At 38.6% G+C, this 25,955-nt stretch overlaps 3 protein-coding genes across 4 annotated transcripts in view; all 3 read left to right on the plus strand.

The window, feature by feature from the left end:
* The first annotated feature begins 232 nt into the window (after positions 1-232).
* On the plus strand, positions 233-3,626 carry LOC128520990 (polyadenylate-binding protein 1-like). Its single transcript, XM_053495486.1, has 9 exons — positions 233-431; positions 766-959; positions 1,048-1,163; positions 1,505-1,644; positions 2,048-2,142; positions 2,757-2,864; positions 2,948-3,043; positions 3,169-3,444; positions 3,541-3,626. The coding sequence occupies exons 1-8, from the start codon at positions 233-235 to the stop codon at positions 3,421-3,423; spliced, it is 1,203 nt and encodes a 400-aa protein (XP_053351461.1). The 3' UTR covers positions 3,424-3,444; positions 3,541-3,626.
* Positions 3,627-6,448: 2,822 nt separating this feature from the next.
* LOC128525641 (polyadenylate-binding protein 1A-like) lies at positions 6,449-11,590 on the plus strand. The gene is made up of 10 exons (XM_053497532.1): positions 6,449-6,611; positions 6,989-7,182; positions 7,306-7,421; positions 9,191-9,330; positions 9,487-9,581; positions 9,719-9,826; positions 9,922-10,017; positions 10,135-10,332; positions 10,522-10,588; positions 10,945-11,590. The coding sequence occupies exons 1-10, from the start codon at positions 6,500-6,502 to the stop codon at positions 11,019-11,021; spliced, it is 1,203 nt and encodes a 400-aa protein (XP_053353507.1). The 5' UTR covers positions 6,449-6,499; the 3' UTR covers positions 11,022-11,590.
* A 4,066-nt stretch (positions 11,591-15,656) lies between these two features.
* Positions 15,657-25,955, plus strand: part of dock11 (dedicator of cytokinesis 11) — an 82,479-nt gene continuing 72,180 nt past the window's right edge. For both annotated transcript variants that reach the window (XM_053515088.1, XM_053515168.1), the window contains exon 1: positions 15,657-15,894. In XM_053515088.1, coding sequence (XP_053371063.1) covers positions 15,793-15,894 — 102 coding nt within the window. In that variant the 5' untranslated portion in view covers positions 15,657-15,792. The remainder of the gene's footprint in view (positions 15,895-25,955) is intronic.

The raw sequence follows: 25,955 nt of genomic DNA on the forward strand, positions 1-25,955 counted from the left end.
GTCTTGTTTTGCTTAATTTATTGAGCAGCTTGAGATTCGTGTGCCCATTTGGTTAGCCTTAACAGGCCATGTGTCAATACCAGGTTATGGAATGTGATGACGTCACAACTGAACACGATAGACAATAACTAACGTCATAAACAGTCACTATATTATTTTTACACAGAGATAAAAAAGCGTTTATCAGAGAGTATCAGCGATTATTAGTTTTCCTTTTCTTTCGGAATCGGAAATGAAAATGAATAAGGATAAACTGAACACGACGTTGACCACACTTTATGTGGGAGATCTGCACCCCGATGTGACAGAGCCAGTGCTGATGGAGAAATTCGTCCCTGTAGGAGGAGTTCACTCCATCAAGCTCTACAGAGATAAAGCGACGGGCTTCTCACGAGGATACGCCTATGTCAACTTTTACCAGCGTGCCGACGGTAACACACACCATGTCTGCACATTTTGCACTCATTGACTCGCACTTTTATTTAAACCCATATCATTATTACATGTTTTTTATAAATAATAAATGTTAACACTTTCAGTATTTTACATGAGATAAATGAACCTTCTTTCCCCGTCTATACGAAGGGTGCCAATAATTCTACATGTGACAGTAGATACATACACAGTAAAATCTCCAGTGTTGCTTTAACACATTCAGAGTTCATTTAAACACTCTACTGTCTTCATTCAACACTGGGAATTTTGCTGTGTAGTGAAATTGACACTTAGGGATCTTACTGAAATGAATTTACTTTCTTCCCTCAGCTGAGAGAGCCTTCGAATTGCTCAATTATGACCTCCTTATGGGACAGCCCATGCGAATAATGTGGTTTCAGATGGACAGTTCACTGAGAAACGCCGGAACAGGAAATATCTTCATCAATAATTTGGACAAGTCGATCAACAGCCTGGAACTTCACGGCCTCTTCTCCACCTTTGGCAAGATCCTGTCGTGCAAGGTTTATTGCATGAACTGTCTGAATCAGAATATTGTTTGAATAATGTTTGACATAAATTCTTTGTTGACATGATCTGTCTCGTCTGAAGATCGTAGGCTATAAGAAAGGGCACAAGAGATATGCCTATATCCATTATGAGTCTGTTGATGCCGCAGAGATGGCGATCAAGGCACTGAATGGCACACTCTTGAACGGTCGCCTAGTGTAAGTCATGTGTTGTTTCTGGTCTTTCGGCTGCTCACATCAAGGAGTCACCACAGCAGACCATCCAACTCACACACAACTTCAGCACAGGATGCCCTTCCTGGGTGTAAATGATTAATGTTTACCTGTCTGTGTTAGAATGTCAGGCTTCTTCTTTTTTTTTTTTTAGTTTAAATAATTAAATCAGATTTTTTTTAAAATCCCTATCATATAATGTATAGGGTATGTTTGATAATATATAGTATTTGAATTTAAGTTGTAATTTTAGACATACTAACCAACACCTTACCAATAGTGTTAATGAGAGCTCTAAGTCTTAGTTTCTGTGTTGTGTTGTACAGAACTATTGAACACTTTAAGTCTTTTAAGGAGCGCCAGGCTGAGAGTGCTCATTGCCCCCAAATCTTCACTAACATCTTTATCAAATACTTTAATCAGGACATTGACACAAAGAAGCTGACAGAGATCTTTAGCAAGTTCGGTAAGGAAGCTCACTCACTCACTCATCTATACTGCTTTATACTGTATTTAGGGTTGCGGGGGGCCTGGAGCCTATCCCAGGATAGTTAGGGCATGAGGCGGGGTACAACCTGGTTAGGGTGTCAGTCCATTGCAGGGCACACACTCATTTACACACTCACTCACATACTATGGGCAATTTGGGAACACTAATTAACTTAATCTTCATGCCTTTGGTCATTGGGAGGAAACCGGAGTACCAGGAGGAAACCCACCAAGCACGTGGGGAACATGCAGTGCCAACAGCACAATGAGTTATGCATTTAAAATAGTAATAAAAAAACTATAAGCAAGTCTTGGTAGAATATATTCTAGAATTCGGATGAAGCTTTACAATTGTTGATGTATGTGTATGTGTGTTGCAGGTCCTGTGGCGAGTGCTCGCGTCATGACCAACGAGCAAGGGAAGTCTAAACGATTTGGCTTCGTAAGATATGAGAGGCCTGAAGACGCACAGAAGGTGAGCCTTCTGTAGGTTATTATGAAGGCAAATGTCCTAGTTGTACTGTTTGACAAGTTTCTTTTTTTTTTTTTTATAAATTTAGTCCTGTCCAATTCTTTTTCCCCCGATTTTCTCCCCAATCTAGTCGTGGCCAATTTCTCCCTGTCACTAGAAGGCTCCCACATTAAGGCTTCTACTACCACTCAGTCGGGAGGGCGAAAGCTATCCCGTGTTTCCTCCGAACCACGTGACGCGAGCCGACCGCATCTTTTCGAACTGCTCGCTCACGCACCATTAGGGGCGGAGTAACACACTCGGAGGAAAGCGCTAGCCGCCCCTTCCGCGTGCGCGAGCTCACAGACGCCCCTGATTGGCTGTAGAGCCGTGATTAATGTGGGAGCACAAATACCTCTCATCCCGCCCCCCTGAGAGAGCTCGGCCAATCAGCTCTCTCTGTGCCTCCGGCTGTGAGAGGAAAACAGCATCACCCGGGGTTCGAACCAGCGATCTCCGGATGATAGGGCGAGCGTTTTACCACTGCGCCACTCGGAGGCCCAGACAAGTTTCTTTAAGGCAGAATAAACTTTGGTTAAGTTTTATGTGTTTGTGTTTGTGTCTGTGTGCCTGCTCAGGCTGTGGATGAAATGAACGGGAAGGAGGTAAATGGCAGAAGGATATATGTGAATCGAGCACAGCGTAAAGAACAGAGACAGGCTGAACTCAAACGCAAGTATGGGCAGGTAAAACACACACACACACATACACACACACATATCCACACACACGAACACATTGAATGATAACTTTGCTTTCTCTGCTGTAGAGTCTGAACCTATTCGTGAAAAACCTGGAAGCTAGTGTGGATGATGAATGTCTACGCAAAGAGTTTTCGCGTTTTGGACACATCATAAATGCAAAGGTCACTATCAATTAGAATACTTACATTTTATCCATTTTCCAATATAAATGGATGGATGTTTACTCAGTACTTGTTAGTCATATTTGCATATTTATCATAATGTGTTTCCTTGTTCTCTCCCACAGGTGATGATGAGGAATGGCCACTCCAGAATGTTTGGCTTTGTGCACTTCTCCTCCTCAAAAGATGCCATTAATGCTATAAACGAGATGAATGGCAGGATGTGGGGCAAGAAGCCATTGTATGTGGCTGTTGCTCAGAGTAAAGAGTGCCAGGCTTACCTTGCCCAACAGCAAATGCAGTGGATGGCATACATGCAGTTTGGGGTCCCTGGCTTATTATGTTATTTGAGGTCCCAATTCCAGCAGCTGCAGTCTTAGTCTCTCCCCCTTACGGAGTCTGTACGTAAAGTGCCACATGAAATAGAGACAACTTGGAAACAAATCAGATAATAATATATTATACATAATAATAATAAAAATAATATATGTTTATAGGAGGCAGCCACGTATCCACCAACTAGAAAGCACCTGACCATGTACATGCTGGAACCCACTTTTGTAGATGACGATAGCCAGACATCATGTGAGTGACACACTCGTTTATGCACAAAAATGTTGCTTAAATTTAGAACTCACAAAATTAGCATATTATTATTATTATTATTATTATTATTATTATTATTATTATTACCATTATTATTATTATTATTATTATTATTATTATTACCATTATTATTATTATTATTATTATTATTATTATTATTATTAATTGATCATAGAATCAACCAAAAATAACCATATAAAGTTGTTTAAAATAAACTTCAATTTAGTTAAATATACCGTGTATATGTCACTCTACACTTCTTAATCCTGCACCCTATATATGTTTATAAAAAAAAAAAAAGCATAGGAAATAGTGGCTTTTTTGAAAACTGTACATGTGCAGATAATTAATTATGTGACACACAGACGTACTTTGCATCTATACATATAAAATGTAACTGTGAAAGACATACAGATGCTGTATAGACTCAAACCACATGCATGTCTTTTTCAGGAAAGCTTGAAGATGCTGTGAAAAAAACAAGAAGAAGAGGGGAAGGAATAAAAGAAACTTTGCTACTAATGTTGCACACATAAAATATAAACATTTCATAAAATGCAAAGATAAAGTGGTCTGGGTCTTGATTATTGTCATTATAATTTAAATTAATTCATTATTAATATGTACAATAGCCTATATTAAATTCACCTCAGGGTAAAATCTTTATCTGAGCATCAATTGAGATATAGATTAATTTTTGATTGTGGTTCATTGTGCATGACCTAGTTTGTTGGCTTTTTAAAATGCTTTTATAACTAAATGCTTTAGCACCCTAAAAAGTGTCTAAATCACTCATGCATGAGATACTGTACTGACTGCCTGAAACACCAAGGTTTACAAAATGGTAACAGTAGTACAACCTACATATGGATGTACAAAGGTAAAACTTACATGTTATTTCCCCTATATAGAGCAGACAAGGGCATTTTGCAGCCAGCCTCGGTCATATATAAAGAGAATAATAGTAATGAATATACTGTAGTTGTAAGCAACGATGTGCAGGGCCAAGGGAGGGTAAACGTTACATGCTATTTCCCATATATAGGGCAGACAAGGCCATTTTTCAAAGAGAATAATAACAATAATACTAATAATAATAATATCTGAGTTATCTGAGTGTTTTAAGACCTCGATTGCACCACACAACTTGAACACATCACACACAATACATGGCTAATGTCAGTTTGGGCCCTAAATATTTGTTGAGTGCGTTGGTGTATGTATGTGTGACTGTTAGTGTGTGTGAAAGTGAGAGAGAGAGGTGTGTGCGTGTGTTTGTGTGTGTGGGGGGAGTCAATGTTTGTGCATGATTGTGTGTGTAGTTTGTAAGTCTGTGTTAACATTTGTGATGCGTGTGTGTATGTGACTTGTTAGTGTGGGTGTGTGTGTGATGTGTGTGTGTATGTGACTTGTTAGTGTGGGTGTGTGTGTGTTTCTGAGTGCGGGCATGTGAGACAGAGATGTAAGTGTGTGAGTGTTAAAATTTGTGATGTGTGATATACATGAGTATGAGTGTGTTTGTGTATTCGTTCGTGTGTGCGCCTGTGTGAGTGTGTGAGTTTTAACAATGTGATATAAGTGTGTTTGTGCGTGTTTGTGCGTGTGTGTGCGTTGTGACTGAGGTGTGTGCATGTGAGTGTTAACATTTGTAATGTATGTGTATATGTATGTGTGCATTGATGTGATGTATGAGTGTGTGTGTGTGTGAGTGTGTCTGTGTGTGTGTGTGTAAGTGTTAACATTTGTGATGCGTACGATGTGTTCCGCAGATGCTGGAAAGTAAGCATGATGTCACTGAACGTGTCACTTAATATAATGTCACTCAATATAATGCCACACAGAAAGTTATTAATAATTTTTCAGTGTAAGTTTAAGACATTATCACGGCTGACCTGTTTGAGAGTTCCCTCAGAAATTTGGTTTCCTCAATGTCTTTAGATCACACCGGCCCAGTTTGGTGACGATCGTATAAATTTCCTAGGAGGAGTATATCAAAATCCATCGGGTGTGTTTTTACCTATAGTGCTTGGGCCCTAATAATAATAATATTAGCACTGCCGTCTTGAACCTTCAGAGTCTGGAATCAATTCCCGCCTCAGTGTGTGCATGGAGTTTGCATGTTCTCCCTGTGCTTGGTGGGTTTTCTCCAGGTAATCAGGTTTCTTCCCAGGCAACGATGTGCAGGGCCAAGCAAGGGTAAATGTTACATGCTATTTTCTAGTATAGGGCAGAAAAGTCGATTTTGCAAAAATAATAATAATAATAATAATAATATTATCACTGTTGCCTTGCACCTCCAGGGTCCGGGATCAATTCCCGCCTCTGGGTCTGTGTGCATGCAGTTTGCATCTTCTCCTCGTGCATGGTGGGTTTCCTCCAGGTACTCCAGTTTCCTTTCACAGTCCAAAGACATGCAGACTAGGGTAATTGCCGTTCCCAACCCGGGGTCCTAATAAATACAATGGATGGATGGAATAAAAAAGAATATTTTAATAATAATAATAATAACCGACAGCATTTGGGCCAATCAGTATGCAAGGATACGTGCTGTGAAATCCTATCAGACATGTATTTATTGTGAGGAGGATACTTTTGGAGTGCAAGTATTTGCTTAATTTCTTGAGATGACGTCATAATGGAACAAGATAGACGGTATGCTTCTAATTCTACGTCATAAACAGTCACTATATTATCTGTACACAGAGATAAAAAGCGTTTATCGGAGAGTATCAGCGGTATAGTTTCCCTTTTTCGGAATCGGAAATGAAAATGAATAAGGATAAACTGAACACGACGTTGACCACACTTTATGTGGGAGATCTGCACCCCGATGTGACAGAGCCAGTGCTGATGGAGAAATTCGTCCCTGTAGGAGGAGTTCACTCCATCAAGCTCTACCGAGATAAAGCGACGGGCTTCTCACGAGGATACGCCTATGTCAACTTTTACCAGCGTGCCGACGGTAACACACACCATGTCTGCACAATTTGCACTCATTGACTCGCACTTTTATTTAAACCCATATCATTATTACATGTTATATATATATATATATATATATATATATATATATATATATATATATATATATAATAAATGTTAACACTTCCAGTATTTCACATGAGATAAATAACCCTCCTTAACCCGTCTATACGAACGGTGCCAATACTGTAATTCTACATGTGACAGTAGATACATACACATTAAAATCTCCAGCGTTGCTTTACCACATTCAGAGTTCATTTAAACACTCTACTGTCTTCATTCAACACTGGGAATTTTGCTGTGTAGTGGAATTGACAGGAATCTTACTGAAATGAATTTACTTTCTTCCCTCAGCTGAGAGAGCCTTCGAATTGCTTAATTATGACCTCCTTATGGGACAGCCCATGCGAATAATGTGGTTCCAGGTGGACAGCTCACTGAGAAACGCCGGAACTGGAAATATCTTCATCAATAATTTGGACAAGTCGATTAACAGCCTGGAACTTCACGGCCTCTTCTCCACCTTTGGCAAGATCCTGTCGTGCAAGGTTTATCGCATGAACTGTCTGAATCAGAATAGCATCTGTGTAGCCTTAAGAGAATGTTTTTTATTCCTAAATAAAGTCATTTATCAGTCAGTTCTTTATTGACATGACGTGTCTTGTCTGAAGATCGTAGGCTATAAAAAGGGGTACAAGAGATATGCTTATGTCCATTTTGAGTCCGTCGATGCTGCAGAGAGGGCCATCAAGGCGCTGAACGGCAAACTCTTGAACGACCGCCTAGTGTAAGTCATGTATAAATAATTAATTGTTATTTCTATGTGCTGAAATGTCTAATTACTTTTGACATTTGCTTTGTTGTTTTTGGCTTGTGTTTAATGAATTCTATTGATGTTTATTGAAATCCCTATAATATTAATATACACTATCCGTCAAAGGTTTAGACACACCTTATTCAATGTGTTTTTTTTAAATATATATTAATATCAACCTGCTATTAAAATTATGGCAAACCAAATATGAAAATATGTTTTCAACCAAAACGTGTTAAATAATCCGCAGTATGTTATATACTTTTAAATCTTCACCTTTTGCTTTGATTACAGCCTTGCACACTCTTTGCTCTGTCAGCTTCATTATGTTGTGACCTGGAATGGTCTTCCAACAATCATGAAGGAGTTTCCAGAGGTGTTGGGTACATTTTGGCTGCTTTTCCATCACTGACTGGTCCAACTTATCCCGAACAATCAATTGGATTTAGATTGGGTGATTGTGGAGGCCCAGTCATTTGTTGCACACTCCATCTCGCTCCTTCCCATACAAATAGCTTTTACATAACTTAGAGGTGTGTTTGAGGTCATTTTACTGTTGAAAAACAGTAATGAAGACATGGTGGTTAGAACCAAAAATATCATACTGTATTTAGACTCATCAGACCAATGAACAGTTTTCTACTGATTTATTGGCTATTCTTTGTTTTTCTTGCCCAAGCAATTCAACTATAAATTCCTGGCTCACGTAGTCTGCTCTAAACAGTGGATGTTGAAATATGTCTCTCACTTGACTTCCGAAAAGTATTTATGTGAGCTCTATCTGAGGTCCTGTAAACCTGCAGTTTCTGAGAGTGAGTTTCTTATAGCGTTTGATGGTTTTGGTGATTGCACTTAGGAATACATTCAAAGACTTTCATTTCTCCCCATGTTTGGTGGGTTTCCTCTGGGTACTTTTGTTTTCTCCCACAGTCCAAAGACATGCAGATTAGGCTAATTGACATTTCCAAATTGCCCGTAGTGTGTGAGTGAGTGTGTATGAGTGTGCCCTGCAATGGATTGGCCAGGGTGTACCACGCCTTGTGCCCTAAATCTTCTGGAATAGTGGCCAGGGTGTACCACGCCTTGTGCCCTAAATCTTCTGGAATAGGCTCCAGGCCCCCCGCAATCCTGAATACAGTATTAAGCAGGATATATGATGAGTGAGTGAGTGACCTTAATTTTATTCAAGTAATGGAGGACTGTCTTTTTCTTTTATCTACTTGAGTGTTTCTTGCCATAATATGGATTTGTACAGTAGTTATTAGTAGCACTAATTAACTCTTTACATGCCTTTCCTCTACATAGTCTTAAGCACATTAAGAAGGCAAAAAATGTCACATTAACTCTTGACAAGGCACACATGTGAATTTAAAATCATTCCAAGTGACTACCTTATAAATCTGCTAAAATAATGCCATAAATGTGTCATCAAAGCTAAATGTAGGTACTTTGGACAATCTAAAAAATAATAATAAATTCCGGGTTGTTTAACACTTACTACATAATTACATATCTGTTCTTTCATAGTTTGGATGTCTTAAGTATTAATGTACGACACTGGAAAATAATAAAAAATAAAGAAAACCCACTACTTAAGTAGTGTCCAAATTTTTGACTGGTATTGTAGGTTATTTTTGATAATATGTAGTATTTAAGTCAACATTAAATAGTAATTTTACACATAGGGAGTAACACAAGTGTTAATGAGAACTCTAAGACTTAGTGTCTGTGTTGTGTTACAGGACTATCGAACACTTCAAGCCCTATAATGCGCGCCAGGCTGAGAGTGCCCACAACCCCCAAGTCTTCACCAACATCTTCATCAAATACTTTGATCAGGACATGGACACCAAGAAGCTGACAGAGATCTTCAGCAAGTTCGGTGAGGATGCCGAATAGAGAGTGTAACGAGTTATACAGAGAACTATTATGTTATCTAGTTATGCACTTAAACATTAATTTAAAAAATATCTAAAAAGTTTTGGCAGAACAAACTTACAGCTTTACAATTGTTGATGTATGTGTATTTGAGTTGCAGGTCCTGTGGCGAGTGCTCGCGTCATGACCAACGAGCAAGGGAGGTCTAAACGATTTGGCTTCGTGAGATTTGAGAGGCCTGAAGATGCAGAGAGAGTGAGTTCATTCTGAAGCCAAATGTCCCACTTTTACCTTTTGACAAGTTTTAATAATAATAATAATAATAATAATAATAATAAAATAAATAATAATAATAATAGTTTGTGTTTATGTGTTTATGTGTGCCTGCTCAGGCTGTGGAAGAAATGAATGGGAAGGAGTTGAATGGCAAAAGGATATATGTGAATCGAGCACAGAATAAAGAACAGAGACAGGTTGAATTCAAGCACAAGTATGAGCAGGTAAAACACACACACGCATTCATACACACACACACACACACACACACACACACACATACACAGAATGGATTATGACTTTGCCTCCTCTGCTGTAGGGTCTGAACCTCTACGTGAAAAACTTGGAACCAAATGTGGATGATGAATGTCTACGCCAAGAGTTTTCACGTTTTGGACACATTACCAATACCAAGGTCACTATCAATTTAGAATACTTACATTTTTATTATTTTCCAATATCTGTGGATGTTCACTCAGTACTAGTTAGCCATATTTGCATATTTATCGTGATCCCTTGTTCTCTCCCACAGGTGATGATGAGGCATGGCTGCTCCAGAAAGTTTGGCTTTGTGCACTTCTCCTCCTCCAAAGATGGCATGAACGCTATAAAGGAGATGAATGGCAGGATGTACGGCAAGAAGCCATTGTATGTGGCTGTTGCTCAGCGTAAAGAGGAGGGCCAGGCTTACCTTGCCCAGCAGCAAATGCAGTGGATGGCAAGCATGGAGGTTGGAGTCCCCGGCTTAACATGTTATGAGAACCGTGCAATTAAGCTCCTCAAGATACCACTAGTTACCCCAAGAGACCATTGTTATCTGGAGAGTGTAGCCAAATGCTAGCTATAGATCTGATCTGGGGAAAATAAGATGAAAGAGTGTAAAAAAGTGTGTTATCATCAGTATATATGTGTGTTGCAGGCTCAGAATACCGCTGCCTATTACACAAGCAACCAGGTGGTTCCTCATGAGATCATGCTGCCGCAATGTGAGTAACAGTTGTCTGAGTACTGTACATATTAGTGTCACATCTGATACTGTGATATGTGTGTTCCTGTGGTTCTGATGTAAGCACAGAATACTGAACTACATACAGTAGTAGTCGGTCAGCCTATTTGTAACCTATGGTGCTAGACAGGTTAGATGCCACCACAGGCTTTTGTGTAGCAGCTAAATACTCCAGCCAGCTAGCTCTTTTCAAGTCTAGTTTTTGTGGAATAGTTTCCACTTCAAATGCACTAGCATAGCAGGGTATTTTGGACACATACCCATACACACAATAACTACTGTATATTAGATTGTTTGGTGCTTTTAAGTAACTCAACATGCATTATCTAAATGTAGATGTCCAGACCATGCCTGAAGTTTTCCGGTACGTGCCTGTCGATGCCCATGATGTTCCCAATTTCACACATCTGTGACTATGCAGCAGTGAGGTGCCATAGATGGGTGCAGTGTTTACAAACCCAACTGCACCTAGAGCTACAGCTATTCTTGTGACATTTGCAGTGGCAGCTAAATATAGAGTGCCAGCTCCATACATAATTTAAATTGTAGACACATTTGCACCTCTGAATACTGTGCCAGCTGTTTATTATATGCCAGCTCCAGCCGAAGATGCAGGTCCAGAACATGCTCCAGCTGCAGTTCAGATTCAAGGTCTAAGTCCAGCTGAAGATGCTGATCCCAACCTTGTTTCATTTGAGGTTGTGGTCCCAGGTTTAAATACAGCTGAAGATGTATCCCGAGAACATGCTCCACCTGCAGTAGAGGTTCGAGGTCTAAGGTCCCGCTGAACATGCATGTCCAGAACATGCTCTAGTTGCAGCTGAGGTCCCAGGCTCATCTCCAGCTAAAGATGCAGGTCCAGAACATGCTCCACCTGCGGTTGAGGTTGCAGGTCAAGCTTCTGCTGAAGATGCAGGTCTAGAACATGCTCCAGATGTATATTTATAGTAAAAAACAAAAATCATAAAATGCAAATATAAAGTTGTCTGTGTCTTTCTATTGTCAATTAAGTGAGAAGAAGTTTCATATTTGATTGTGGTTCATTATGCATAACTTAGATGTGCATATCCTATTTTGCTGAATACATTAAAGGAACATTTTTTTATTGAAACATTTTAACCTTTATTATCACAAGACAGTATGAAGACATTTGTGTAAAACAGAAAAAAAATGCAGCGGGAACAGTATAAGACAGCTAATAATACTAACACTGCTCAGAATAAGATAAACATTATATTGCCAAAAGAATGTGAACACCATCCCATCCATACTGTAAGTAAGCAGTTCTCAAACTGTTGCTACAACTAACTAGCATGACTATGTGTGCTGCAGCATTACAATTTCCCTTAATTAGACCTAAGGGGCCCAAACCTGTCCCAGCATGACAAAGCAAAACTCCATTGCCAAGGTTGATGTGGAAGTGATAGCTGTCCTGCACAGAGCCGTGACCTTAGCCCTATTGAACACCTTTGTGATAAACTGGAATACTTACTGCAGCCTAGGCCTCCTCGTCCAACATCCGTCTTTGAACTCACTAAGGCTGAACGAGCACAAATATATAACAGCATGAGAACATACTGTATGACTGTGACTGGTTGTGTGTTTGCCACTATAGAATAGTGTACAATTACTCAGTGTTCTTTAAATGAACCCCCCCCCCCCCCCCAAAAAAAAAGGTGTTGGACAGCATTACATATTCTAATATACTGTGAAACAGATTAATATATAAAACCCAATGAAGTAAAGCAGACAATTATTTTAATTACACAGTTTTGAATTGAGTTTAGTACATAAACGTATTATTTCTTTAAAGATTCTAGAATATTTTGCATATTTTTGTCATATAATAAGGGACAAGCTTATGAGAGCTCATTGGTTGGCATGGTTGCCTTGCATTTCCAGTTCGAGCACCTACAGAAGATAAGCAGTATGAAAAAATGAATAAATTAAGAAATTAATGGTAGTATAGGAGAATTCCTAAAGTCACTAATTCTCATTCCAGCTTTGTACATAGTAAAAACTCTAACTAGATAAACGTTGAATAAATTAATATTGTATTGTTTTCCCAACTTTTTTTTGTGGTAATAGTTAAGACAACAGGTCAACAGGTAACATTGTATTCTTGAAAACTTTGAAGACACAAACTGAATAAACTAATATATTCAAGTTGAGCCAGCAAATTACCCTCCCTGAGATGCAATCACGTAATTTTATAAAAGCCCCCTCATATCATATACCCCATATATATATATATATATATATATATATATGAAGAACAAAGTCTTTTTACCCACAGGGTACACTCCACCTGTGTCTGATAGTGACACTGAGATTGATGAGTCATTTCATCATGCAGCTCTTCACGACAGGCAACAGAAAGGGGAAACAAGATTGGACTTTTGTACTCTAAGAAGGAAGAGTGTTTATTAACACCTGCGAGAAATATGAATATCTCAAAGGTCACTAGTGAGGAGAGAGAGAACAAAAAGGGACAGGGCAGGACTTGGCCAAGAAGTATGTGTGTGTGTGTTAATAAAACAACTATATAAGTTATACGCTAAGGGTATAAACCTAATGCACTTCAAAATAGATGCCAGATTCTCAGATCCTATCTCAGGGGACTCTGGGTTCAAGTCAGCATACAAGTCAGGTGATGTCTATATATGAGTTTGTAGAAATAGTTAAAAGGTTAAAGCAAAAAAAAAAAAAAAAAAAAATGTGATTAGTAATATTATTATTTTAGGTTAAAGATTATAAACCCTATATTGTATTGGTATGCACTGGATTGGTGCCTAAGGGGGAAATTGCACAAAATGTATCTAGTTCACAGCAAGATGAACCTACAGTGATTTCTTCTTATTACAGTTAATGGGAAAGAGAGTTTAGTTTGCACTAGGTTATACTTCATCGTCAGCCAAATACACTCCATTTAGTAATCGGAGAGAAAATCACAGATGAGAACTAAAAAAAAGGAGATCGAATTAACATTAAGTTTTGTCTTAAAATGACTCCAACACGTTAAAATTCACTTGTACTCCTTCAGCGCTGTTATTTCAGCTGTGAAAATAAATCTCAGTAAGAATGTTCAATTCATCCTTTCTAATTAATATCTATTGGTCCCGGTATTTGTTTACATTCAGCAAGTAGCTTATTAGTAGTTAAATTTAAAGTAGATTATTAAATTTAGCACATAACTGTTCATAATATTGTAACATCATAATTCAGTAGATTCAGTAATCACTACCCTTCAATATAATAACTAAATATAATAGCTTCGTGGTCCTCTTGTGCGTAAAAGCCTGCAGGGATTCTCATTCACCTTTACAAATTACCTAATGACAATCACTTTATTACTTCCCGCAATTGTGATTAATGTTTTTATTGATTGTACCCTTCAGGCTACGACATTTCTCCGTCTGTTTCCGCGTCGTTCATTGTGGGAAAATGCACTACTACACACTGACCACGAGATGTCGCTTTAGAATCAGAGTAGAAAAATTAGGCAAACCTCCAGGCTTGCCAGATCCTAGCTCTCTTGCAGTCTGTAAAGCTGTTCTACTACAACACCAACGTCTATGAGCTGTAGTTCGGTTATGTTTGCAAAAAAAAAAAAAAAAAGCAAAAAACTGTAGCTGTACCGAATGTTGTTTTAAAGTAGTAATAATCATCCTGTACACCAGTTTATACAGTAACACTGTACCTGGTGTTTGCATTTGAGTCTGTTCCTACAATAATTCCAATTTTGGGATTTTTTTTTTTAGTAGATTTTTGCGCTGGACTGCAGTTCATTCCGTTTACTGCACTAAAGCTACTCATCAAATAGTCTTGTCAAGTGTGGTCACAACCACATTGCTGTTTATTCGCCCTGACGTCTTCAAGGAGGTATCAAAAAGTCCCGAGACTAGTTTAGTAACATACCAACAGATGGCAGCACAATGCTGCATTCACAATCATGGAGCACCGCCCTTCATAAGTCAGTGTGCAAAAAGACATTGTGCTGTGTACATCCGGGGCTGTGCAACTGGTGCTATTCTGACCATGTGCGTTAGCACATCTGCCATTTCATCATAGACAGCTAGTTAGAACAAAGTAAGATTCTGTGTGAAAACGGGCAGATCTGCCACACAGACGTTAGGCATGATTCTTCATGTTTAAGGCAATCCTGTAATAAATCATTTGAGGTTTTTCCACTTCAAGAGCAAAAGAACAATACAAATGAAGATGACGAGAGATTAGGAAGACCTTCAATGAGCTTAACCACAGAAAATGTTGAAACCAATGGGTAATTTGTGCTTGATGACCGTCAGAGAACAATTCACAACATTGTCAGTGTGTCATATGGACCAGACCAGGTAAACGTGTGATATGAATGTGCACCATGTTGCTGCCATGGTCATCCCAAGGCTGCGGACTCAGGAGCAGGAGGAACATCAAGTCTGCCAAGAACTCGTTCTTCTTGTCGAGGATCATTACCGGTGATGAAACTTGGGTTTATGGGTACGACCTTGAGACGAAGCAACAGTGTTATAAAATTTTTGCGGCATTGTGTGTCTCAAATTCGTTCCCAGGGGCCAGACCAAGCAGTACCGTATTCTAGGTCTAAGCTAGCAGGTATCGAGGTGCCAGGGTTAAAGTCTGAGGCAGAACATGCGGCGATGTAACAGAACTTGTAAACAGAGCTAATCTATCTATCTATCTATCTATCTATCTATCTATCTATTTAATTTCTCAAGATTTCTTCCTGGAAACTATTATTTATTATTTGTTATGCTATTATTTATAAATGTAAAAAAAACTCTTTTGTGCATTAACATGGTATCTAAAGAATACAATACTATAGTTAAAAAGTGTTGAAAATATTTAATTTTATTTAGTTTTATTGTAGTTTTTTGCTGTGGTGGATGGGATCACTGTTCTAAAACATTATTATTACATAATATAATATATATTATTCTATTATTAATTAATTATACTATATTAATTACAGTATAAAAAAAGAAATAGGGGCTTGTTGGTCGATCTGGCAACCCTCTTGTGGGCGGGGCGGTGCCGCTTAACAGCTTTGCGTCTTTGGCCGCGCTACATCTGTCTCTGTCTCTATCTCTATCGCACCTGGATTTAAGGACATGTCTCGGATTTCAAAGGGGAACTTGATGGAACTGTTAAACGCATAAAGTCTGAAGCATGTCCGAAGTGCGGAAATTTACCAAAAGGCTGAGTAAACCCGGGACAGCAGCGGAACTCAGGCAGAGCGTGTCGGAGGCTGTCAGGACGTCTGTTGCTGTGGTTAGTAACCCCTGGTTTGCATTTCCTTAAACGGAAGGTCGTCTTGTTTTTAGAGCTGCTAGATCTCACCTAGGTCTGTCATACATACAGAAATGGACGTGACAGTTATTTCCACGCCGATAAGCTGAGATCTATTCAGACCTAAAGCAGCTTCAGCCACGGCTTCCCGTTTGTCTCCAGGCAGTTGCTGTGAACTGATGCTGCAAAAGCTCTCAGTCTGACATGTGCTTTATGTGTTTCAGACAAATCGCTGATGGTTGTTTTTTGTGAGGTCTTGTTTAAAATCAATAAACCTTATTCCCTTAACAATAACTGTACCACTAGCCTGATGATGTGCGACCACATGGACTGTTCAGTCTCTCCTTTGTGTTCAGATAAAAGCGGCCATGTGTCTTTTCAGTCTCATGCTACTTACTACTGTTACTTTCCTCCTTTCTTTCTTTTTTTATCACTCCAGACGTTCAGAGCTTATGTGTGTTTTTGTAACAATGTTTTTTGAATAATGAGTGTCCTTGGTCAAAAATGGGTGAAACGACACACACACACACAGGCAGAAGCATGGGTATGTGTTATTACTGTATGTGTGCATGTAGTAAGATGTTGGCTGATGATGATGCAGAACATGATGCAGGAAAAAAATGGCTGCAGTGTGTGGCTGTATGTTGAGCCTGATAAGTTTTACCTCAGATGCATGATATCTTTTTGTGTCATGTTTGGGGACGACCGCTCGGTCGTCAGGCAGTGCTCTACGGAGGTTATGGTGATGCTGAGGGAATCCCTTCGAGGTTTTCACTTGTGCTTTGTGTGCTTTGTGTTTCTTGCTTTTATTCTTCTTCTTCTCGCATTTGAAGCCTGTCCTCTTCACCAGCACCTCTTCACTATGTTTATACTGTGACTTTACTTTGATCCTATGATAAGCCATGTTATCACGGCCTGTGTCTTGGGATTATAAAAGCGTGGGTCTGTTGTGTCTACGCCTGATGTCAAATGGCTCAGGTGTCTTGGGTTTAAAATGTAGCTGACTTCAAGCATTCGAACATAATGTTTACAAAAAGATCTTTGTACCTTAACATACTGTGTTTTCAGTTTGTGAGCATTTCTTGAATTGGAAAGAATTCAGCAGATTTTATTATACAGAATGAAATGAAAACATGTAACACACAAGTCTTCGTTCAGAAAAAAAAAGGCCATGATGGGTTTAGGGTATCCTGTTTACACACAGATGCCAACAACTGGCTTTTACGTTTGTGTTAATCTAAGTGAAAGTTATCTGGAAAACCAATTATCCCTGTAAACCTTTGAGGTAGACCTCAGTTTGTGTATGTCACAATTGTTCTTGAAAATTTCTCCAACCGAGATTTTGTCATAAAGTTTGGTGGTAAATATTTCACACACAGGTTCTTTCTGTCAATACGGAAGTAAGAACTTCACCATAGCTAACCCAGGCGCCAACGCCCTGCAACTGCAAAGTGGTCTTTTGCTAACACTTCCTTTTCCCTTCTGTTTGTGGTTCAGCGTACTGTAATTCATCTATTACACTTTTTTATATTATACACTAGCAGTAAAGAGTGAAGGGTGTTGCCTACTCTGGCCAAATCTCAGGCCAGTGTACTGATTTTCCAATGGAAGAAGTGCATGCCTTATTATGAAACAGTTCCTTGTTCAGAGTAATGAAAGTTTGTTTGGGACAGAACTGAGATGGGTTCAACAGTGCAGGCAGAAGGCAGTCAGACGCTGTAATTCGACCAGTCTTGGAATCTTGGATTGTGGTTTTAGAATCCTCTGTGCACATGCCTTGACGCATGACAGGAAGCTGTTAAGCTTGTGGGTATGCAGATGTTACAAAATGGATATACTTTAGTTGCTAAACTATAAACTAAATATTAAATATAACTACTTTAATATTTATATAACTAAATATTATATGATTATATTATGATAATAACAGATATTGTTAATATGATAATATTATATTAATATAATGTACATCATACTATTTTTTTATTTTCCTAAAGTGTGCATACATTTTTTTGGCTGATATACTGTATCATCACTTATGAGCAGCGAATCCTGGTGAACCCCATCTGCAGAAACAATAAAGAGACTGTGAAAGACACTGACTCGATGTAAAATAAGTGCTGAACTTAGTGCAAGAAGTAAAATTCCATTGAAAGCAAAACATTTGTTACTTCCTGCCAAATATAAGCCCTAAAAGAAGTCAGTACATTTGCATTTTAAGTATGAGGTTTAAGGTTTATTATTTAAACTGTTACAAATACTTAAAATATACATGTCATTCGCAATTTATTTCCATGGAAGTACACAGACTGATAGGTGGTGCATTGGTGTAGCAGGTTGCACTGTTGCTACGCATCTCAGTGGGTTCAAGGGTTTGAGTCCCATCTTGGGTCTCTGTGTGTGTGCAGAGTTTTCCCTGTGCTTGTGGTGTTTCCTTTATGCAGATTAGGCAAATTGGCATTTCCTAATTAGAAGTGTGTGGGTGTGTTGTGCCCTTTGATGGATTGGCACCATGTCCAGGGTGTATCCTGCCTTGCGACCCGGCTTCAGAGACCTTGTTCAGGATAAGCTGTATAGAGAATGAGTGAGAGTGAGTGAGTACCCAGGTTGATATTAATAGTGCTTTTTGCAGATAGCCACCAATGCTAAGTAGATTAAGACATCATTATAGTACAATTCCCCAAGTCGCGGGTAATTTTATACACAATAAAATATTTAAAATGTATAATGGATAACATTAATGGCAACATTAATACATACAGGTAAATCGTGGCTTGCGAGCATAATTCGTTGCTGAAGCGTGTTTGTATGTCAAATTACTCATACACTCGTAAACCCGAATAAGTTGGCAAAATGTAAAATATTTGAGGTAATCAGTTACAAGTAATGATGTTTCCAGTTTTGAGTTTTTGAGTTTGTTGTGCTTTTTGTTAGTTGTTGCAAATCAAATAAATTGTTGTTAGTCTTTCAGCTGCTCCCAGCAATGGGTCACTACAGCAGACAATCCAGTCCTCACACAAGCTTGGCACAGGTTTTACACCAGATGCCCTTCCTGACACAACCCTCCTATTTTTTTCTGGGCTTAGGAGAGGCACTTCATCCAGTTGTTGGGAATCAAACCCAGGCCTTTCGCATGGCAGGCGAAACACCTACCACTGAGCCACCAGTGCCCTATTGCCCTGGTGACCTCAGACACAAAATTGCTAGTCTGAAAGATTTTAAATTGGTGGAACTTTAAGGTGACAGTTACTATTACTTAAGTACTTACAGACTTAAAATGTCAAATTTGTTCAGTTAACTTAAAAAGTGTAATTTCTACAAACTCATAAATACCAAAAAGTTCTAAATACGCATCAAGGTCTATTAATATGAACTAATTGTAATTATTTAAGTTAACAGTACTCAATATGTTCAATTACTTTGAGCATTAGGGTTTACAGTGTATATCAGTGGGTGTCTACTATGTGGAAGGACTTTTATGCTTAACATTTTTTTTTTTTGTTTTTTTTTAAAGCCTTTTTGTTCTTTTAACATGAATGCCTTACTCTTGCAATCTCCTCTGAACGGTGGATGTTGAAATATGACTGCCACTTGAACTCCCAGAAGCATTTATTTGAGCTCTATTCTAAGGGTTGGTAAATTGGCAGGTTTCGGGCTGGTGATTCTAATAAACTTATCCTCTGCAGCAAAGGTAGCGAATGGTTTAAATGTATGTATGTCTTGCAAATGTACCTAATGGTCTTCCTTATCTTGGGACAGGCTTCATTTGCATCACAGGCCAGATTATGTCAGGCAGGCTTGGAGGACCCAGAATCAGACACATCGCACATGAGTAAAAGTTTTAAAGGGGTCATACAGCACTACATGCACTATTTTAAGCTGTTTGGACTAAACTGTGTGTTAGGAAAGTGCGTACACAACCACTTTACGATGATAAAGAGCCGCCCAGTGGTTTTCTTTTCGTTTATTACAGTAACATCCCACTTCTGAAATCAGGCCAATCGCAAAAGCCTGTCGATGTGACGCCAAACCGACAGAGGCCGCTCCTACACAAGTTGATTGACACTGGTGTTTTAGCAAAGACCCGCCCCGAGTGAGAAGACGCTGTCGGCCATTGTTTTTCGCCGCTGAAGCAAAATAGCGCCTAAGCGAGTGTTGTGTACAGTTGTTGGGTGTAATAGCGAACACAGCAGTCGTCATTCACTACCTAGGGTTAGTGACCTAGGGTACCTACCTAGGGTTAGGTATCTGAGCCGCTGAGGACGCAGTGGCTGAATTTAGTTTTTAAAGCTAACGTCCCCGCCGATTTACCTAAATGCGTTCATGTTTGCGATAATAATTTTTCACCAGACTGCTTAATAAACGCGGGTCAATATAAAGCTGGTTTTACTAGGAAGCTGCTCCTAAAAATCGGATCTGTACTAACGCTTCATGTTCCTGCTTCATCTTCACCAGGCTCGGTGAGTGTAATTTATTTTACTATGACTCTTTGCAGATCGCCTTTTCTAATAATCACGATGAATGCTGAGTGTAAGTTAACTTATACTCTCATACAACATGGTTATGGCTTCTTCTCTGTGTACATCCGTCTCTATATAATCCCTAATCGCCCGTTTATAATAAACAATGCATTGAGGTGATTGTCTAGTTGTAAACTGTGTACGTAGTCGGAAAACTATATTATGCTTACCTTTGTTACGTTAGATGGTTTATAACGGTGTCTGTCGAAGATTAAGAAGTCATGTAAACACATCAGTAAACACATTGCGTTCGTATCTCTCTCAGTAAGTTTCTCCGCTTTTCTTGTTGTTGCTCGCGGCAGCGCAACAGCCCGTTAATTCATGCCCATGCAGTGATGAGAAAGACAAACGGGTCGATGCATGTCCATTCTTTTAATTTCTGCGTTGTCAGGCGATATTACAAACTTCCGCGTAGGTTCCGTACTTAAATCAAACCAAAAACGACTGAAGAAAACAGGCTCGGGCTCTATAATCCATAGTTTTCCAGTTTGGACTGCATTACCCACAAAGCACTGCGTTGTGGCAATGCTTTGTGGGTAATGCAGTCCAACGCATTGCCCGCACTGGACTACACTTCCGTCGCTATACCCGACGTGTCACGCCCCACAGAACGTGGGGGGCGGGCTCAGCAGAGGTCATGAGCATTTAAATTAGCATGTACTGAAACAGGTTGCTGAGAACAGAGCTAGTTTTTACCAGGTAAAAGTGGTGTTTTTTTTACACAATCCTTTTGAATTTTTAATTAACGTATAATACAAACTTTTCATTAGGACCCTAAAGATCATAATAACATTTAATGAAAAATATAATGTGTAGGACCTTTAATGACTTCAATGATAAAAGGACAGTGAGAGACAGTTTTGTTGCAGTGTTTGATGGTTTTGGTGACTTGAGAGTTCTTGAGAGTTTTGGGACTGACTAACCTTCATTCCTTGAAGAAATGTTGGGCTGTTTTTCTCTATTTAACTGAGAGTTTCTTGCCATAATATGGATTTTACAGTAGTTGTATAAGCACTAATAGGGATAATGACTCTGTACCCACCCTTCCACTGCATGAGACAACTGATGGACTAAAGCATGACTACCTCATGAATCCAATAAAAGAATGCCATGAGTATGACAAGCTGTGCTACACAGTAGCTACTAGGACAATCTAAAACATAATACAAATTCTTTGTTGCTTAACACTTTTTTTGTTTACTACATAATTTCATGTGGTTTTATAGTTTGAATGTCTTCACTATTAATGTACAATGTTAAAAAATTATAAAATAAAGAAAAAACACTGAAGGAGAAGGTCTGTCCAAACTTTTGAGTAAAGCTCTCCAAAATGTCTCTGGTAATTTTTCAGCTGAAATTCAGCTCAGATCCTGCATTCTGTCATGCCTGATTTTCATTCTATTCCACTCCTTTTACAAATGTGCTGTTTCATTATCTGTAGCTTTAAATGAACTGCCTCTGAACACCCCTTTGAGGAAGTGCATTTGTCTAGCTAATGAGAACACAGGAAATGCTTGGGCATCAGGTATTTCACAATTATTTCCAGCCATTTATTACCCCTATTCCCAATGAACAAAATAAAGGGGAAAAATTTATGTAAGAGTGTTAATTTATGGTGATATCCTCAATGTTAAGCGATATAAAACAAACTTAAAAGACTAGGTTAGCCAGTTGCAGTCAGCAGATAATTGCTAACAGCTAACATATCCCTTTTTAAACCTTTAGTGGTTAGCTGCTAACAGCTTTCTGCTAATGGCTAACCATGTTATCCCCAAGAGCAGAAGAAGATGAGGTGAGCCATAGCAGTATTTACTACAGCTCTTAAAATATGGAACTCTGAGAATAGAGCTGGACAGAACTTACCATTGAGCTGGGCGAGGGTCTCTTGATTTGCTTGTTTAAACCCCAGCCAATAAAAAAAAACACCAAAAAAAACGGACAAACAACAGAAAGCTTTTTGGCGTACATAGTGGCTTATACAGACAAACTTGAAGCAACTTGTGCTATGTAGTGAAAAAAAAGCTAATTGAAAGTAAAACTGCGGCAAAGGATAAACAGGTCAGGCAGTAATTCAAAGACATGTGGTACTGAGAGTTTCACCACAGCATCAAGAAATGCATCCTTCATGTGATCAGACATTTTCTGTGGCTATTTTTGGAGAGCATAAAAACAAGCCCAAAAACGAGATCTACAAGATAAAGGAAATAAAACTACCAATGCCCTTTGATTAGTTTGACTTTGTAATTTATAATGTGAGAAACATTATGATTAGGATTCAGGGACGTTGTTCATGTTTGGTTGTACTATATGTTTTAAAGTGCTAAACATTCATTCTTTAAGCAGCATCCTTAGATCATTCATTAGCACATTATTTGTAGGTCTCAGGAAATCAAGTCTTCCTGAGACCTGCACGAGAACTTAAGAACAAACGATGCACAACATTGCACTACAAATACTCAAACATTGCTTATAATCTTTCACAGATATAAAGAGTTCATTTTTTAATGACACCTGGGAGACTGTTTATTTTTTGTTGACAATCAATTGTGTGGGTGAGGCAGTGGTTAAATGGGAAGCGTTGTTACCTAACAGTTTCTTGGACCCTTGAGCACAGTTCCTGTCTGTGTAGAGCTTGGCTTTAACTCTCTGTATGCTCATCAATCTCCTCCAGGTTATTGGATAAGAATAAATATAAAAAGGAACAAATAACTAACCAAATAAGGTGATAGGTCAGTGTATGTCTGATAGGTGTTAACATGCATGTGCATGGAATTTACATGTTCGCCCCATGTGTGGTGGGTTTCCTCCGGACGCACTGGTCCAGAGTCCAGAGACATACAGATTAGGCTAACTGGTCTTTCCAAATTATCTGTATGTAGTGTGTTTGTGCTTGTGCCCTGCGATGTATTGGCACCCTGACCAAGGTTTACCCTGCCTAGTACCAAAGGACCACTTAACCAAACCAATGCCTCTAGTGATAAAGCATTAAGACCTGTACAATTTAATTGGCAAGAATATTGTGAACAGTGATAAATGTCTATATACTGTACCTATCATTTTTTTCACATTTAAATCGACCAGTGTTTTTACCCTTGGAATAGAGACACACCAGCTGATTAACCAGTGACCAGAATTGGCTGATTTTCAGTTTGAACGGCCATCACTGGTGATCAGCTGATCAGTCTTAGATAAAGACGATTCTGTACTGAGCGCAACTTTCAAGTGATGGAGCGGATTACATTAATGAGTAATGTTATAAGGAATGGGCAACATTTAATTACTCAGGTTCAATATAGCTGTGAAGTGTTGAATAAAGCTAAGATATAAAACTTTTGAGTAGTAACAACTTTTTTTTTTATAGTTTAATCGTCTTAAAATTGTAACAAAATAGGGAAAATGTAAAATTGAATTAGGACATTTATGAAATCATGGTACTTGAATCATAGGTATCGTCATAATATTGTATCGGTTGGTCACTGGTGATTCTCATCCCTAGTTTTAGGTTTCTCTACCACCATCACTTCATAACATTCTGCTCTATGTAGTTTGGTCGCATCATGAACTGACATTCTTGTCCTAAGGAAAATTTTTTTCTTTCACATCAAACCAAATCATGAGTATTACCGTCTCTGAAGTTCCCATTACATTTACTGATGTCTTTTCTAGAAATATAAATTTAGATGTCACTTCAGTCTCAATTTTAATTGAAAAACTTCTATTAAACAGTGTTTGGTACAAAAGTGCCTACGTTAGTAATAAAGCATCTCTCAAAGTCATTTAGGTATTTTTATTTTGCCATCCTGAGCCAAATCTGAGGCCAACCTCAGGAAGTTTCCTACATACTTCTGAATGTATTTTTCCCCCAGATATACTTTCAGAAGCCTGTTGCATTCACAAAGGAAAAAGCTTATCTCATAATTATGACTTCCTAACTCATAAGTATGACTTCCTATCTCATAATTATGACTTTACATTTATATTTACGTACTTTGGCTGTCATAATAGTAAAAGTTATAATAGTAGGTCATAATTATGAGATCAGGATCTCATAATTATGAGCTAGTAAGTCAAAATTATGAGATAAATTCTGATTTGTTTTTCTTTTATAAAAGCAATGTGCTTTTGTATATTCTGAGTACTTTCATTGGTCTTTAAGTGGGTTTCATTTGCCTGTTTATCTGGCTGTTAAACAGTATCACGTTGTGATAACAATGTTAGATATGTACAAATGAATGTGAGTTTTGACATGTCTGAATGAAAACCCATGGTATCATCACACAAACCCATATCACCAGAAGTTATCATCACTTCTTATGCCACTTTGCTCTTAAAACAACCTCCACTCTTTAGGGAAGGCTTTTCAATAGATTCTGGAGCATTGTGGGGATTTGCTCATTCAACCACTAACAATAGCATCCAACCTTGGCAATCCATGGCTTCTTGGATTTAGCTTTGTTAACATAGAGGTTGTCTTACTGGGACATATTTAGGCCTCTTATGTTCAATAATGCTACTTTATAGGAAGACATTTAAGACAATTATGTTCTTTGAACTTTGTGCTATTAGTCTGGAGAAAAACCACATGGGTGTGACACAAACTTTTGGCCATATAGTGTAGCATGTGCAGGTACAGTGCTGTGAAAATGTATTCGCCTTTTCTTTCTTGATTTGTAATTTATTTTTTTATTTGTCACACTTAAAAGATTGAGATCATCAAATCAACAAAATTCAACAAAAAATAATTTTACACAAAGATAACATGACTAAATCCAAATTGCAGTTTTTAAATGTTGATTTATTTTTTTTATATAGGGAAAGAAGCTGTCGAAACATCCCTAGCCCCATTCGAAAAAGTAATTGCCCTTAAACCTAATAACTGGTTGTGTCACCCTTGGAGGCAACAGTTGCAATTAAGCATTTGCGATAACCAGCAATGATTCTTTCACATCGCTGTGGGGGAATTGTGGCCCACTATTCTTTGCAGAATTGTTTAATTCACCCACATTGGAGGGTTTTCATTTACATTTACATTTAGGAATTTGGCAGATGCTTATCCAGAGCTCATTATCTCTTATCTCATTACACATCTGAGCAGTTGAGGGTTAAGGGCCTTGCTCAAGGGCCCAACATTGGCAACTTGGTGGTTTGAACCTGGGATCTTCCGAACCGTAGTCCAATGCCTTAACCACTGAGCTACCCCTGGCTCAAGCATAAGTGACCTGTTTAAGGGACTTAATCAGATTTAAGTCCTGGCCACTTCAAAATCTTAATTTTGCTTTTTTGAGCCATTTAAAGGTGTGCATTCTGGTGTGTTTTAAATAACTAATAACTAAACTTTGGTATCTTTTTGGTCAGCAGTGGCTTTCGCCCAGGAACGCTTCCATGGATGCGATTTTTGCCCAGTCTTTTTCTTATTGTTGAATCACGAACACTGACCTTAACTGAGGCAAGTGAGGCCTGCTGTTTTATAGATGTTGTCCTGGTTTTTTTTTTATGAGCTCCTGGTTGAGTTGTCGCTGCGCT

This window comes from Clarias gariepinus, chromosome 1 (genome assembly GCF_024256425.1).
Source record: "Clarias gariepinus isolate MV-2021 ecotype Netherlands chromosome 1, CGAR_prim_01v2, whole genome shotgun sequence".
Classification (NCBI taxonomy): domain Eukaryota; kingdom Metazoa; phylum Chordata; class Actinopteri; order Siluriformes; family Clariidae; genus Clarias; species Clarias gariepinus.